General features: G+C 34.9%; 2 protein-coding genes across 4 annotated transcripts in view; one reads left to right on the top strand and one right to left on the bottom strand.

Moving 5' to 3' along the window:
* Positions 1-699: 699 nt before the first annotated feature.
* LOC140043751 (coiled-coil domain-containing protein 63-like) lies at positions 700-12,893 on the bottom strand. 3 transcript variants are annotated; one of them, XM_072088229.1, is made up of 10 exons: positions 12,802-12,893; positions 11,795-11,957; positions 9,371-9,560; positions 8,760-8,882; positions 7,848-8,029; positions 5,198-5,388; positions 4,363-4,652; positions 3,785-4,036; positions 3,096-3,220; positions 700-1,058 (listed from the first exon to the last, which is right to left on the bottom strand). In XM_072088229.1, the coding sequence occupies exons 2-10, from the start codon at positions 11,950-11,952 to the stop codon at positions 848-850; spliced, it is 1,722 nt and encodes a 573-aa protein (XP_071944330.1). In that variant the 5' UTR covers positions 11,953-11,957; positions 12,802-12,893; the 3' UTR covers positions 700-847. The 3 variants fall into 3 exon arrangements, with proteins under 3 accessions (XP_071944330.1, XP_071944331.1, XP_071944329.1); XM_072088230.1 differs by having other exon boundaries at positions 12,827-12,874; XM_072088228.1 differs by having other exon boundaries at positions 701-1,058; positions 12,771-12,886.
* Positions 12,894-16,379: 3,486 nt separating this feature from the next.
* Positions 16,380-17,773, top strand: part of LOC140045084 (density-regulated protein-like) — a 211,506-nt gene continuing 210,112 nt past the window's right edge. The window contains exon 1 of the mRNA XM_072089826.1: positions 16,380-16,389. The gene's annotated coding sequence lies outside the window, so the exon portion shown is untranslated. The remainder of the gene's footprint in view (positions 16,390-17,773) is intronic.

The raw sequence follows: 17,773 nt of genomic DNA, 5'->3' as shown, positions 1-17,773 counted from the left end.
ATGTTAAATGCTATTTGGATATTTAATTGTTCGTTTTATGCAATTTATTTAGTAAAAACTGCCGTATAAACAGTTCGCTTTATCAACCGGGCGCTACGATAGCGTGACTGGGCGTGTTGGTGTTTACGCGATTTCACGAAGGATAGTTTAATAATATTCCTATATTTAACTTGTTTCTGGTAAAACAAATAAATGTTAATGACATTTAACATTTTATCCTATAAATAACATGTATTTTATACTAATTTATATCATAAAAACAATACTTAATTTACCGGGCGTAGAGTAGTACGCGGCAATGGTAAAGAATAGGCCGTGCTGAGTAACGATTTGTTGATTTTGGTGTTGCTGTGTTAGGCCTTTTTTGTGAACTAATTTAGCATGTTAGTAAATAATTGTCTGTAAAATTGAATGTACACTAGTTTGTTAATAAATATGTATTATAAAATAGTTTACAATTGCAAAAACTATCATCATAATTCTATTTAATGTGGCACGTATCATGTCTATTAAATCAAGTCTTATTTAGTATGTATACATCCGTCCTTATGAGGGCGGGCATCACTCACTGGAACTCTCTGTTACAAATTTCTCATGCAAAAATCGCGGAATACTCATTCTTGTTATATATATTCTTTGCTAGAGTATATATTATAGAGGGCGCAAAACAGTTTATGGCATTACCATGCCAGAGCAATCTTTATAGAAAAGTATTACAAACAAATACATGATTCAATTGCATTTAATTAATAAATTGTTTTGTACTCGTAATCTGAATAGCTTAAAAAATTGTCTAATTTAAATTAAATAATAGGCTTTTTACTTTAGTACGTTTAAATGTTAAAATCTATGCCTTGACTTTGTCTCCCGATCCTGTGTTTTGTTTATTAGTCTGAGCTCCATTTTCGTTGGCTTTTCCGTTTTTTGGAATGCTTTCATGTCGTCGTTTTACGATTTTTGCTGTCCTCCGTCTGAGTTCTTCCTCTGTCAGCGGTTGAACCCCTCCCGTACCGTCAATCGATGAGCTCATTTCATCGTCACTATCGATAGGATTATCACTAATATAGGAAGTAAAGTTGATTGAAAATAAAATGTAGGCCTAATATTTAAATTGTATTAGGGCCTAGTGCTATTTTGATGTTCCATAATATAGTTATTCACGTCTACAAAAAATTGGATTTAAAGCAAAAAATAGTCAAATTGGCTGCCAGCCAATGGGTTTTGGTTGAATTTAACTGTTTGTTTTGTCATTTTATAAGTGAAAACATTATTTGTTTTTGTTTTTATTTTAATGCGGAAACGATTAACTTGATTAAAACCACAAAATGGCCTATTCAAAATCAAAATGAGCAATTGGTTATGAAGATAAAATTATTCTTTTATTATACTAGGACAATAACGACCGACGATAAACCGAAAGTTTTCTTACATGAAACAAAATAAATTAGAAACATTTATTCAAATAACGTCAATAGTGTTGTTTAGTCAAGGTGTTATTGTTCTAACTAATCATGACGTCATTTTAATTGAACACTTTTCTAATATTTAATTTTTTACTGTTAGAAAAGTGTATGCTTATCTATTTATTGTTGATCGTTATTGTCCTAGTGTAAATGGAGTTAAATTGGCTACCCATGGAGTCACGTGTTAAATTTAAGATCCTGCTGCTGGTGTTCCGATGCCTAAATAGTTGCGCTCCAAAATATCTCTCAGAATTGTTGATAGTCAAGAAGGGAAAGCGAGAACTAAGATCTAGTCATCAGGTGCTACTGGACATTCCAAGGAGCAAACATAGTTGGGGATCGGACTTTCAGTGTTGCTGGACCTAGGCTCTGGAACCACCTACCCTTGAACATTAAACACACATCGTTATTGAGTCACTTTAAGTCACTACTCAAAACTCACCTTTTCTGATTTTTTCTACAGCGCCGGCCATGAGCAATGAATGTTGGAATGGCGCTATATAAATCGAACGATTGATTGATTGATTGATTGATATGGATGGACAAATTGATAGATTATTAGATATATATTTGAGAAAATTTAAAGATATTTTAAATGCCGCGAAAGGAGAAAAATATATATTTTGTTTATATATTGTTTCGTGCAATTTAGAAAGCAGAAGGCAAATAGATCGGCAAGTGAACTGATCTTGCGTTCAAACAACACTTCTGGTTAAAAATAGAAATGGACCGAAACGAAAAAATGAAATATATACGCTTCAGTTGGTAATTTTAGAGTTTAGAGTCAAAACGAAAAAAATGGGATCATTTAAAATCAACATAGAGCAAAATTGTTTAGATTGTTTTAGAAGTATGAAAGGAATTTACACTGTAAAAAGTGATATTGGAATTATGAGAGGAGATCCGAACTCATAAGAAGTTTAACATATTAATGCAGAAATAGGATTTTTTGCGATATTTCGAAGGTTTATCGCCGAGGGCACAAGAACAGGGAATAATTTCGCCAGTGTAGCATAGCAAAAAGCTATACAAAACAACAACTTCTTGCTACACATTTCTACAATTGTGTAGCAAAATATAGGCCTACTATAGAAACTATGTTTCTCGACTAAAAAATCAGTTTTATTAGCAATATTGCTAAACAAAATTTTAAGATGAAATTATTCCCTACAGAAGTGGACATTGTCCTGTTAAATGCCATTATTCGAAAGTGTATTAATCCATAAGTCACTATAGTATAGAAAACTTTGTAAGTTTGGTTAGAAAGTTTTCCAAAGTTTTCCAAAGATGTAACACCATTTCATAAAGGTCGGCAAACTGCTGAAAACTAGATTAATGAGTTTTGTTAACTCTGCAAATCAAATACATTACTTTTAGAGTGTTTAGGTGCTTTCGGTCATGTGATCATGTGTCGGAGGATGTACAAAAATAAGTCATAACAAATAAAGGCATCACAAGCTTCTCCAAATAGAGGAAAACTTAGAGATTGAAAACAACAGTTAGGCCTAGAACTGGAATGTGAAAAGTTTAGGAGAAAGAAACAGACAACATAATAAGCCTAAAGAAAGCGCAACAGAATCTTTAAAGATTTTAGCACGAAATATGTTAAGCGCAATGCGCAGTGATACATACTCAAGTGAGGGCGGTACTATTGTGACGTCAGTTTGTGGATGTTTTATCAACTTGGTGTTGTTGCAAATGCTGTTGGTTTGTTGAACCTGTGCTGTCGTCGTTTCTTGTTTACTTTTCTCAGTAGACTAAAAAAATATAATTAATTGGATTTTCTCATGATCTTTTCTCTTTTTACTTGTCATTTTAATAAAAATGTGTATTTAAAGAATTCCTTTGTTTCAAAATTGATGTAACAATTTACTGCAAGTACTGCATGAAATATCAATAAACCTGAAATGAAATTAATTGGTTCAGATGCAGATCCATGAGTTCTGAAACAGTTCAGGGATTGCTAATATTAGTTAAGAATTGGTTGATTAACTGCCGGCCCATCATTCTAAAAAACGATTATTATCTTTTACCATTTTCTCAATTTTGCAGTGTACTTAATTTCAGGAGAGACACAATATCAGCTGAAAGTTTCGTTGAAACGCAAGGAATGTGTGATAGAAAAAAAACACACCACGATCTCTTTATATATATTATAGTAAACGTACATCCTATTAAATTAAATCATTCTCTATTTTTTTATATATATTATAAATTAGAAATATATGAAAATTTCTATACTCATTGAGAATTTTAAATGTGAGCGCGGTATCAGATCTAGCGGTTATCCACCGCCGCACAGTTTTCTAATGATTTCGTACCTTATGTTGTAAGTAGTTCTGTGACAGAAGAAGATCGCTAACTTTCTGCTCAATACTGCCTAAATACAGCATGACATTGCTGTCGTCAATTTCAGCCACCGAACCTAACATTTCAGTAATGGTCGATTCGTCACATTCCGCTTTACGGAACAAACTTAGAATTGCTCCCTTCAGCTGTCCCAAATTCTTGCTTAAGTGTTTCAACTTTGTTTCAAATCCATCGCCTGCTTTCGTTTTTTCTGTACACTTAGCCTGTAAGATATGATGTATTTAGTCTATAGGCCTATAGGCCTGCGGCTATAAAAATGGACTGCTTCTGTCTGACTTACGTTTTAGAAGAGAGCAAAAAAGACAGCCTTACAGATTCTCTTCAACAAGTAGCCTACGTGAATTTTTTTCACTCAGGCCAAAATATTGATGTGGTCTTAAAACCTAGTGTTGAAAGATCTCTATACCTAGTGTTGAAAGATCTCTTTATTCCTTGTCTCACGATTTAAGACGACAGAATCTTATTAGATTAGACAATTAGGCCACGAAGGAGCAGAATCATGCCACACCTTCTGGTGGTCTTATCTTACCTCTAAATCTTTCATAATGGCATGTCTATGCTTATCTAGTTTCATTCCCTGTTTTTTAAAGCCATCAATATCCAGTTCGATATTCTGTATTTGGTCTTGTAGCATTTCTACTTGGTTGTTCAACTCGTTCACATAGTTGAACAATGCGAAATTCTTGTCTTCGTTTTCAATGAATTTTCGAACCAGGCCATCAAGGCTTTTTTCTCCAGTGAACTCTTTAATTCTTTCAAAAATTACATCTAAAGATTTTATCTCTTCTTCCTGAATTTTAGTGTTGGATTTTTCCTCATCTGAGGTAAAGAATATTTAATTCTGAGTTTATTAATAACATTTTATGTATTTTTTGTCCCGGACACGGCTTATCGTGCGCAATCAAAACTGCTAATGACGTTCTGTTTTCACGACGCGCCAGGTGACTCCACACTAGTTGTTTATAATAGTAGTCATTCTGCGTATGCATTTCTCAGAGCGTGCGCAGACTGACATTTTTGACCTAATAACTGCGTGGCGCGTAGTAAAAATTGTATGAGCGTCAATAGTGTATCTCTTCTATACGCACGCCTAATAACATTATTGTAAACTTTTGAATTATTATGCGGAAGTAGACGCGCGCGTACTATCATTTATCAAAGTTTGAACGCGTACAATTAAAACCATGTAGTTTCGTGGTGTCTCTAACGATTTTCATAGAGAAAACTCACCAGGTGAGTGAAAGACTCCGACCAGAGGCAATTTTCTTGGTATGGATTCTATTTGGAGACGTTTATACGCACCAACCAAAAATAATTTAAGCACATACAAGAAAAGAAAATAATAAAGTAATAATTAAGTTTACCTTTCTTTTTGCACTTTGTCGCTTCAATCGCCTTTATTTCCATTCTTTCCTGTGCCTTAATTGCCATAAACTCCTTCAACTTTCTGTCGTGATCAATGATTCGATGTAACTCCTTCAATTCTAAGTTGTATTGTGCTTGTTCCTTGTCACTTCTGTCACGTAGTGCCATCATTTTTGTCTGGGCTTCGTCCCTTAATTTCAAATGAATATAAATCAATGAAAATATTATATGACTAGAATAATATGAACTTACACGCGAATAATTCCTCACAAACATTAAAACGATACAAACATAAACTAGAACCCAGTCAACTATTGATGACTTGGTAAAGAAAGAAAGTAAGAACTGGAAAAAGAATCCAGTCAACTACTGCTGACTGGGTAAAGAAAGTAGAACTAAAGGAAACAGAACCCAGTCAACTACTGCTGACTGGGTACAAAAAGTAGAACTAAAGGAAAGAGAATCCAGTCAACTACTGATGACTGGGTAAAGAAAGTAGAACTAAAGGAAACAGAATCCAGTCAACTACTGATGACTGGGTAAAAAAAGAAAGAACTAAAGGAAACAGAACCCAATCAACTACTGCTGACTGGGTAAAGAAAGTAGAACCAAAGGAAACAGAATCCAGTCAACTACTGATGACTGGGTAAAGAAAGTAGAACTAAAGGAAACAGAATCCAGTCAACTACTGATGACTGGGTAAAAAAAGAAAGAACTAAAGGAAGCAGAACCCAATCAACTACTGCTGACTGGGTAAAGAAAGTAGAACTAAAAGAAACAGAACCCAATCAACTACTGCTGACTGGGTAAAGAAAGTAGAACTAAAGGAAACAGAACCCAATCAACTACTGATGACTGGGTAAAGAAAGTAGAACTAAAGGAAACAGAACCCAGTCAACTACTGATGACTGGGTAAAAAAAGAAAGAACTAAAGGAAACAGAACCCAGTCAACTACTGCTGACTGGGTAAAGAAAGTAGAACTAAAGGAAACAGAACCCAATCAACTACTGCTGACTGGGTAAAGAAAGTAGAACTAAAAGAAACAGAACCCAATCAACTACTGCTGACTGGGTAAAGAAAGTAGAACTAAAGGAAACAGAACCCAATCAACTACTGATGACTGGGTAAAAAAAGAAAGAACTAAAGGAAACAGAACCCAGTCAACTACTGCTGACTGGGTAAAGAAAGTAGAACTAAAGGAAACAGAACCCAATCAACTACTGATGACTGCGTAAAGAAAGTAGAACTAAAGGAAACAGAATCCAGTCAACTACTGCTGACTGGGTAAAGAAAGTAGAACTAAAGGAAACAGAACCCAGTCAACTACTGATGACTGGGTAAAAAAAGAAAGAACTAAAGGAAACAGAACCCAGTCAACTACTGCTGACTGGGTAAAGAAAGTAGAACTAAAGGAAACAGAACCCAATCAACTACTGATGACTGCGTAAAGAAAGTAGAACTAAAGGAAACAGAATCCAGTCAACTACTGATGACTGGGTAAAGAAAGTAGAACTAAAAGAAACAGAACCCAATCAACTACTGCTGACTGGGTAAAGAAAGTAGAACTAAAGGAAACAGAACCCAGTCAACTACTGCTGACTGGGTAAAAAAGAAAGAACTAAAGGAAACAGAACCCAGTCAACTACTGCTGACTGGGTAAAGAAAGTAGAACTAAAGGAAACAGAACCCAATCAACTACTGCTGACTGGGTAAAGAAAGTAGAACCAAAGGAAACAGAACCCAATCAACTACTGCTGGCTGGGTAAAGAAAGTACAACTAAAGGAAACAGAATCCAGTCAACTACTGCTGACTGGGTAAAGAAAGTAGAACTAAAGGAAACAGAACCCAATCAACTACTGCTGACTGAGTAAAAAAAGAAAGAACTAAAGGAAACAGAACCCAGTCAACTACTGCTGACTGGGTAAAGAAAGTAGAACTAAAGGAAACAGAACCCAATCAACTACTGCTGACTGGGTAAAGAAAGTAGAACTAAAGGAAACAGAACCCAATCAACTACTGCTGACTGGGTAAAGAAAGTAGAACTAAGAAAACAGAACCCAGTCAACTACTGCTGACTGGGTAAAGAAAGTAGAACTAAAGGAAACAGAACCCAATCAACTACTGATGACTGGGTAAAGAAAGTAGAACTAAAGGAAACAGAACCCAATCAACTACTGCTGACTGGGTAAAGAAAGTAGAACTAAAGGAAACAGAACCCAATCAACTACTGATGACTGGGTAAAGAAAGAAAGAACTAAAGGAAACAGAACCCAGTCAGCTGCCCCTAACTGTCAAATCAATCAGTGCGCATATGCGATTTATTTTACTCAAGACAGATTTTTGTTATGCTAAGTATACATTCTCTGACCACAACGAAAATGTATTTTTCCGCCGATGTTAATCTAACATTAACAACAGAACATGAGCTCGCCTTGCCAAGGTAGGAACTCGTAACAGTCCTTTGATCTTATGCCTGGGTGCGAAACAATACCAACAGTGCAGTACACTATAGGCCTACATATTCTCCGCGGTGCTGTGTCTCCAAGGGGCGTGGAACTGATCGTGTACATGTCGCAGCCACATATAAACCCTTTGATCTCCGGAGTTCAGCATCATGATATTAGATTGCCATGGTATAATTAATTACCTTGCATCATAAGCTGCCGTCGACTGCTGTATAACTTCGTTCATTTCTCGCTTGATATTCTGTTGTTCTTTTAATAACTTTTTGTACAACGAGTCGAATATGTGCCGTTCTTGCGTCAGGTGGTCAATGTTGCATCGTAATTCTGCGTTTGCACTTAACATGTCGTTGAAACCAATGGTTGCCTGCAACAAGAGAGATTTTGTTTTTGATCGAAAACAATGACATTGAACATAATCATGGATAAATTAAGGTCATTTTTTCAAACCAGTAACACAATTATCGGTTAATTTATAAACCAATCAGTTACAATTAATTACAATTAGGCCTATTGTTTGTTAAGCGGAATCGATTAAACCCCGTTTCCATAGGAATGTTATCGGTTAATTTGGATCGGTTAATTATCGGTTATTTTGTGGCTGCTGAAACAAGGCCTGCCTTGGCTGCAACTGCTCCGGACCAGAATTACAAGCCTATCGAGGTCTACATGTTACAAGAAGTTTTAACGCACAGTTTGTAATGTGGGAAATGTTTTAAAGTTTTACACCCTTCGGTATAGTGACTTGGCTCCAATTTGATGAATAACCCAACAACCCCGTAGTCCCATAAACTCTAAGGCAACACAAGCATAGCAATCGATTCAACGTTCTTACTAGAATTTCTCTCAAAATATGTTTAAAAAAGTGTCTAAATCTCTGTCTACACTATCAAACTAGTTTGAAAAAAAGTGTTATGTGGTATTGGTATGATATCATCGTATCCATATAAGGATATGCATATAATCACATTATTTGGAACCTAAAGTTTAAGAAAAGCAAGTCGAGAATGCTCATATGGGTTGTTTTTTATGTTTTCTGAATTATGTATTCTTAAAGTACCGTAGTCGTTTAATTGTAATGGTTGAAGTATATTTACCTTATGGAGCCGATTCTCAAGAATTGTGAAGCGTTTGTCCGTAATTAAATGACGTGTTTGACTTCGACTGCTACCTCCCAGGGATTTGTATTGATCATTAACTTTATCTTCCATAATCAAAATCTGTAAAACAATCATTTGAGTCGGTGAATTTCTTGACAGAAGTTAATTTATTAACTGCCCGGGAAGATTCGGCCCATGGACGATAGCGTTGCATCAGAGAGCTAAGTAGGCAAGATGTTTGTCCTGCTATGCATGCTATGCTATGCATTGATTGATGCAATTAAGGTAGAGAATCAAAATTATACCAGATTATCCGACCATTTTTTAAAGAACGGGCTTGGAACTTAATGCTTATTTAATTATCATTAGGTGTATTTTTTTCTCTATTTCAACACATAATCTACAGTATTACTTTATCAAATTATTTTATTTCCTTCTGAAAAGAAAAATCACTTTCTTCAAATTTACTAACTAAAGACTCCATTAAAAAATAAATGCAATAGAACACCTGCGGTACAGTAACGTAACGTCCCCTAAAGCCTTGTCTACACAAATAATTAAACAAAACAAAAAATATAAATAGAAAATAGTTTGATAACTAATTTAACCTCTTTATCCAACTCCTTGATAGCTTGTTTCTCTGTATCAATCATATTTAAATATTCATCATGGTCACAAACCAAAGAATTGATTTTCTTGGAGCACGCTCTGTCTTTCTTATCATTTGCTGTACTGGTGGCTAGCTTTAAGTTTGTCTCTATCTCGGTGTTTTCTTCCTTCAAAGACTCCAAGTGGACTCTTAAAAAAAAGCAAGATACTGACAAATGTTATTTTTTGTTTACTAACAATAGTTTGCTACAAAGAGGAAATGTTACATTTGTTCTCTTAGAGTTTGCGACAAAGGGGGGAGTGTTATTATGTGTTCTCTAACAAGAGTTTGCGACAAAGAGGGAAGTGTTAATATGTGTTCTCTAACAAGAGTTTGCGACAAAGGGGAAGTGTTAATATGTGTTCTCTAACAAGATTTTGCGACAAAGGGGAAGTGTTAATATGTGTTCTCTAACAAGATTTTGCGACAAAGGGGAAGTGTTAATATGTGTTTTCTAACAAGAGTTTGCGACAAATGGGGAAGTGTTACTTTTTGTCTTCTAAGAAGAGTTTGCGACAAAGAGGAAGTATTACTTTTTGTTTTCTAAGAAGAATTTGCGACAAAGAGGAAGTATTACTTTTTGTTTTCTAAGATGAGATTGCGACAAAGAGGAACAGTTATTTTTGTTTCTAACAATAGTTTGCGACAAATAGGAAGTGTTACTTTTTGTTTCTAACAAGCGTTTGCGGCGAAGAGGAAGTATTACTTTTTGTTTTTCTAAGAAGATATTGCGACAAAGAGGAATAGTTATTTTTGTTTCTAACAATAGTTTGCGACAAAGGAGAACTGTTATTTTTGTTTCTAACAATAGTTTGCGACAAAGAGGAAATATTACTTTTTGTTTCATAACAATAGTTTGGGACAACGAGGAATGTTATTTTTGTTTCTAACAATAGTTTACGACAAAGAGGAAGTGTTACTTTTTTGTTCACTAACAAGAGTTTGCCACAAAGAGGAAGTGTTACTTTTTGTTTCTAACAAGAGTTTGCGACAAAGAGGAAGTATTACTTTTTGTTTTCTAAGAAGAGTTTGCCACAAAGAAGAAGTGTTACTTTTTGTTTCTAACAAGAGTTTGCGACAAAGAGGAAGTATTACTTTTTGTTTCTAACAATAGTTTGCGACAAAGAGGAAGTATAACTTTTTGTTTTCTAAGAAGAGATTGCGACAAAGAAGAAGTGTTACTTTTTGTTTCTAACAAGAGTTTGCGACAAAGAGAAAGTATTACTTTTGTTTCTAACAAGAGTTTGCGACAAAGAGGAAGTATTACTTTTTTGTTTTCTAAGAAGAGATTGCGACAAAGAGGAAATGTTATTTTTGTTTCTAATAAGAGTTTGCGACAAAGATGAAGTATTACTTTTGTTTCTAATAAAAGTTTGCGATAAAGCGGAAGTATTACATTTTGTTTCTAACAATAGTTTGCGACAAAAAGGAAGTATTACTTTTTGTTTTCTAAGAAGAGATTGCTACAAAGAGGAAATGTTATTTTTGTTTCTAATAAGAGTTTGCGACAAAGATGAAGTATTACTTTTGTTTCTAATAAAAGTTTGCGATAAAGAGGAAGTATTACATTTTGTTTCTAACAATAGTTTGCGACAAAGAGGAAGTATTACTTTTTTGTTTTCTAAGAAGAGATTGCGACAAAGAGGAAATGTTATTTTTGTTTCTAATAAGAGTTTGCGACAAAGATGAAGTATTACTTTTGTTTCTAATAAAAGTTTGCGATAAAGAGGAAGTATTACATTTTGTTTCTAACAATAGTTTGCGACAAAAAGGAAGTATTACTTTTTGTTTTCTAAGAAGAGATTGCTACAAAGAGGAAATGTTATTTTTGTTTCTAATAAGAGTTTGCGACAAAGATGAAGTATTACTTTTGTTTCTAATAAAAGTTTGCGATAAAGAGGAAGTATTACATTTTGTTTCTAACAATAGTTTGCGACAAAGAGGAAGTATTACTTTTTTGTTTTCTAAGAAGAGATTGCGACAAAGAGGAAATGTTATTTTTGTTTCTAATAAGAGTTTGCGACAAAGATGAAGTATTACTTTTGTTTCTAATAAAAGTTTGCGATAAAGAGGAAGTATTACATTTTGTTTCTAACAATAGTTTGCGACAAAGAGGAAGTATTACTTTTTTGTTTTCTAAGAAGAGATTGCGACAAAGAGGAAATGTTATTTTTGTTTCTAATAAGAGTTTGCGACAAAGATGAAGTATTACTTTTGTTTCTAATAAAAGTTTGCGATAAAGAGGAAGTATTACATTTTGTTTCTAACAATAGTTTGCGACAAAAAGGAAGTATTACTTTTTGTTTTCTAAGAAGAGATTGCTACAAAGAGGAAGTGTTATTTTCGTTTCTAACAATAGTTTGCGAGAAAGTGGAAATGTTACTTTTGTTTTCTAACAAGATTTTGCGATTCTTCGAAGTAGGCCTTTCTGTCGTTTTCAAGAATCCTGTACTGTCTCTGTAAACGGGAGAGTTCCATCTCAGCCAAACAGTCATTATCAGCTTCACTGATGTCAGATCGTCGACTTGTAGGCCTATTCATACTTTCTACAAAGATATAATACAAAATCTCAAAATGAAGTCAATGTGCTTATTTTTTTCTTTTAATCTTTGGATAAATTTAAACTTTGAATAGGCCATTTTGTAACTTTAAAAAAGTTTTTTTTTTCAAGAAAAAATTATCCAAAAATCTGATTACACTTATTAAAACAAGTAGTTAAATTTGATCAAAACACCAGTGACTTCAGAGATTTTATTCTCTTTATATTACGGTTTTATCAGGTAAATATTTTTATCCGATCCAACTTTTTTTCAAAGTGAATTAATGTAATCAGGCCTAGGCTAAGTAAGTCTAACTATAAAACTCTACACTATTAAACTGTATGTGATGTGCCCATACATGGACATGATGATGACATATAACTACCATATCATTTTGGTCGTATCACCACCATATTTTGGTACATCACACTTTTTTTGTCAAACTAGATTGACGATAGTGTAGACAGAGCTTAATTAAGACTATTAGGCCTATTCAAACAAATATTTTTTTATATTTTGTTAAAGATATGGTCCCCTTACTTGGGTCTTGAAATAGTTTTATTTTGTATTTTTTTAATAAACAAAAACTGCCTAGGCCTAGACTAGTAATAGTATACAGTAATATCAGCCTTGCACATCGATCTGGCCTAATCGTAGATCAACGATTTTGATTATTCTGTTCCTGGCTGGGCCTACTACTAGCCTAGAGTCTAGGCTAGGCCTAGGCTATACTATAATAGCTAGAGGCCAAGTTTATTCCTAGTATTACTATTAGCCCAGGCCTAATCAGGCCAGGCCTATGTAATTTATAACACTTACATATTGTGGAATATAAAGGTTATAAACTAACCAACCAGTTTAAATATCAACTATACCAATTTGTTTTATCCCTCTCACTGTGCTGTGTCTTCTTCTTTAATAATATCAGAGGCCTAGTTTTATTTGAAGTAATGTTTTGGTCGTTTCTAAGGATTCTTCTTTACTTTCTACGCGCGCGGGATCACTTCCGAAATGCGCGCGTGGTCTAACGCCAACGGGATACGAAATATAGGTCAGCACGCACGACGTCATTACGCTGAAGTTAACATTCATTGATGTTTTTTGGTAAAAATAAATTACATATTACAATACTCCTGTGATGGCACTAGTTATAGAATGACGTAATGTATAAAGGAAATAATAGTACATGCAGTAGCTAGGTAGGCCCAGGTACCAATTGTTCATACTATACTCGTTGTATTGAGATCACGTCAGTTGGATCACGTGGGACGGCGAGCATAAAGGCTGGTTTCCTGTCGACGTAAGAACATCACTTTTGTTGCGACTACGTCGATTTGTCGTAAGAAATGCGGATTTTACAGGAAACCGATTACGATCGAAAATTTATAAAATCGACGCAACGTAAGAAAAATGGTAACGACAAACGATTTTACAGGAAACCGATGACCTAACAATTGTTGCGTTACGACGTTTTCTTCCGATTTTACAGGAAACCGGGATTTTTTATCTTACGCTTGAATGAACGCCCTTGCGTCACGTTTCTTACGTCTCTTACGAAAGTTGACTTGAAGTCAACTTTCGCAAGAGACGTAAGCGTAATCGTAACAAGCAACCAATGAGCGACAAGAGTTATGACGTAATGTGTATGTCCTTATAGTGAAATAAAGCCGGACAATAACATTTGTATGTATTTACTACTATAATTTTAGCCTAATCATGTTCTAATTAGGGAGTTTTAGGGTTGAGGGATGGGAAAGCGGATAGGTGCAAAGAGGAACAATTTTTAAATATATTCTTTATGCACTCAGTAACGAAATATTTTTTTCATGTTTTATAGGCCTATAAATAATATACCTCTAAATATATACAGTAAAACATTTGCGATTTAATACTTTGTTAAAATTGTCACTGTCATAATCGATTGAAATATAGTCACGATACACCACTACGACGTTTATATTTTTGGTAATTATTAATTAATACAAACGTTGAGAAGGAACTGTCAGTATAGTTTATTTGTATATAATAATGTGTTTATATATCTAACAGTAGAGCCTATCCACAATCTCAGTAATAAGTTTATTTGTATATATTTTTATATTACATCTAACAGTACGAACATTCACAGTAAGAAATGTTCGATTCAAATGAGGACCAAAAATAGGTAATTATAATAGGTATTTACAGTATTGTTCAAGTTTATTCTCAAAGGGCCCATATATTTACCTACCGTATGTGTTAAACCAAGGGCTCATAAATGTACCTACTTGTGTTAAACCAAACTCTGGCAGACTGAGAGATTGGGATGTTCCATTCATCGCAAATCAATACATTTGTATAATCATATATTAAATCAAAATAGTATTTTTTAAAGAAAATCGGCCTGTCTTCAACATTATGATGCTGTACTCTAGCTGTTCAACCGGTTTTCAGCTATTAAAAACAATTATCGTAGGAGGAGATAGGAAAATGCGAAGCCTCCTCGCATTTTTGTGGCGGGTATTTTTCCAGCTGGACATCCATTATTAGACAGTGTATACCACGATCGGAAAACACCCCTATTTGGGGCAAATCGTTGAACCTAAATTCGTTTTAATCGTCAATAACTAATTATCTAACTTAATTTAATTAGTAAACAGGGTTACATCAGGTGGTTAAAATCAGTACCGAAAGTACGAACCAACTTTATATACCATCGAGTAAAAATTCTAGAAGTAAAGCGCGATTTACCGAATTTTGCCCTTACGTAAATTTATATATAGATTATAGGCCTGTAAATAATGGGTATCTTACTGCGGTAGTACTATCTCATGCTCGATTAGATATGCTTATAGGCCAATAGGCCAATGCCTAGTCTAGGGTAGGTCTAATAATAATAGGAATCTCGAAATGATTTGCCTTTTTTTAATTTTGAAAACTATTTAAGGCTAGGCCTAGAGGGCCAGGATAATTAATTCATATTTTGATTCATACAAATAATACATAGGCCTACTAGCCTAGGCTAGTTTGATTATTTGGTCAAATCAATTCCTATTAGTACGGTACCGTACAGTATTCATTAAGTATTTTACTAATACTAGGGCCTAGCTTATCTACTTAAAATAACATGTTGGTGTGCTGCACTGACAGGTAGGCTATACAATAACAACATTCAACATTTTGCGCGAAAAATGATAAAACCCGCTCTAAAAAGAAACACCAATCAGAGATGTTGTTTCAAATACGTCATAAATCCGACCGACGTAAGAAAAAAATTTCAACTTTCGTAACAACACTAAAATCGACGTAAGCATACGACGTGTGTTTCACAGCCAAAATTTCAACTTTCGGGAGCAGCATAACTACAGATGTTTCTCTGCGGCCCGACACGATCTTGACTAACGTCAACGACGTCAATTTTTTCTCAACTTTCGTAAGAGACGTAAGAAACGTATGAAACGCAAGAATCGTTGCAAAATTCGACTTCTTACGTCGACAGGAAACCAGCCTTAATCAATACGATAGGAGTTGTACATACTGTAGGCCGCAGTTTTTTCCAAACTTCTCCCTAACCAACTCAATGCTGCGCAAAGGAAATCGGTTTGGTTGATACTTTAAACGAAATTAAAAACATAACATGAAATTATAAAAGGACCATTCACTTTCAAATACATTTATTTTAGAAGTTTATCATATATTAATTTTTCTTTTCAAAATATTTCAAATGCAATAGTGATTTATTCATAGTGTATATAGTACTGTAATTCGATTCATTCCGATGAAAAATTTATTTATCATTATACTTCATCCTCTCTCGGCTCGAATCAATTGGCGTATCTCATCTGCATATAGGCAATAACCAGTATTAAAAGAACTACTTCCGGTTCATCTCCCTGACCTACGACCTCTTCTCAAAACTGCATGGCGGTAGCCGAGTTGTGAAAATTTTTCACAGAAGAAAAACGAAATTATTTTGTTACAGAACGTAAGTATGTCTTCGGATAAAGAAGAAATGTATAGTTCTCATAATGACAAGGTCAAAAAGAGAAATATTACAGATATAAGTGTAGAAAATAGTGTTAATAATTCAAGCTTACTGAATCAGTCACTACCATGCGTTCAACAACAAGACAGTAGATCGGAATTGCGCCTCCACTTGGGTCGCAATTCAGAAGACGATCTCTCACGCCTTCATTTGAGTCGTGAGCGCGATGATACACGCCTCCATATGGGTCGTGATCATCCTACACATGAGCCTACAAAATCAAAAAGGGCTAGATCGAGCCATCAAAGAAAATCAACAATGGCTTCTTGTACGATCTCCAAGCCGCCTCCTGAAAAAAATGGTTTTTCAACCGAACAAATGGAGGTACTAAACGACATGCAACATAGCCAAATGAATTTCTTCAAATCTATGCTGCAGGAGACGATGAAGGATATCAGGTCAGAAACTGCATCCGAGTCTCACTCTAGGGCTAGATCGAGAATGAGGATGCCTCGAAAGAGGAGATATCAATCTGAAAGCTCCTCAGACTCGGATGAGAGTTCACATAAGAGTCAAAATAGATATAGAAGGCGTAATAATAGCCACTCAAAACAACAACTGAGCTCACCATCTGGTTCGTACCATATAGCCCAGAGTGAGGAAGCGTTATCCGTCAAACACTCAGATAACGCCCTAGACAAGGAATTAGAGAACGAACAAGATAAGGTTGTTCCAATTTCCCTAATTAACCCACATGAAAGGGCCAAAGGGACAACATACGATAAAGACGTACTCTCGTGGTGGGAAGAACAGAGGACCCACATCTTAGATCAAGAGAAGAAAGACAAAATATTAGAGAAATTAAAACCTGATGCGGCTATAGAAAAATATTTTAAATCAGACCAGATATGCCGAAACCAATTAGAACGACAATGAAAAATAAAAAGTTTGAGTCATGGAAAAATGACAACTCGGTCTGGTCAGTCCAAGAAGATATGCTGAGAGCATCAATTCCACTGATTAAAGCCCTAGAAGTGGTAAAAGACTCGCAGGATAGTGAAATGAAGGCACTGCTATCTTCAACAGGAAGTCTGTTGGGCTCAGCCATCCAAAGGATGTCAGTTCTTAGACAACGGCAGGCGGAACCCTTCTTAAAGGAAGGTTACTTAAGAGATGTAAAACCATCCATGAATTGCATATTTGGCGATGAATGGGCACAGAAAGTTGATGAGGATGATAAGTTGAACAAAGTAACCCAAAAAGTAGTGAAAGGGTTAACTAATACAGATAAAACGAAATTTACACCAAAAGGCCAGAGTTACAAAAAGAAAACTCCAACATACACAAGACCCTCATACCGAAACCGAGGGTTCGAGAATAAGAGTTCCTTTCGGAAATCATCATCATATGGTAGTAAGACTACCAGAGGATCCTTTCGACCAGACCAAAGTCAAGGTCAAAACCAATACCCGACAAAAAAGTTTCAAAAAAACTAAACCACAATCAAAAAAAAAATAAAAAGGAATTTCGATTTGCTAATCTCTTACAATCAAAACTATGCAGGGAGAATAAAACATTTTTTACCAAAATGGGAAAGGTTAACAAACGACCCATGGATTCTCCAAACCATAGTGGTTTATCATATAGAATTTGCCCATCACCCATGGCAACTAAGTACACCCAATCAACTTCATCTAAACAACAATCAACAAAAAATAATCCAACAGGAAATACAAGAAATGATAAAGAAAGGAGCTGTGAAACAAGTAATAAACTGCCCACATCAGTATATTTCCACGATTTTTGTGATACCAAAAAAGACCGGCGGGTACAGACCTGTATTCAATCTAAAGCGTCT

Source organism: Antedon mediterranea, chromosome 3 (assembly GCF_964355755.1).
Source record: "Antedon mediterranea chromosome 3, ecAntMedi1.1, whole genome shotgun sequence".
Classification (NCBI taxonomy): Eukaryota; Metazoa; Echinodermata; class Crinoidea; order Comatulida; family Antedonidae; genus Antedon; species Antedon mediterranea.
This window is presented reverse-complemented; position numbering and strand designations above follow the sequence as displayed.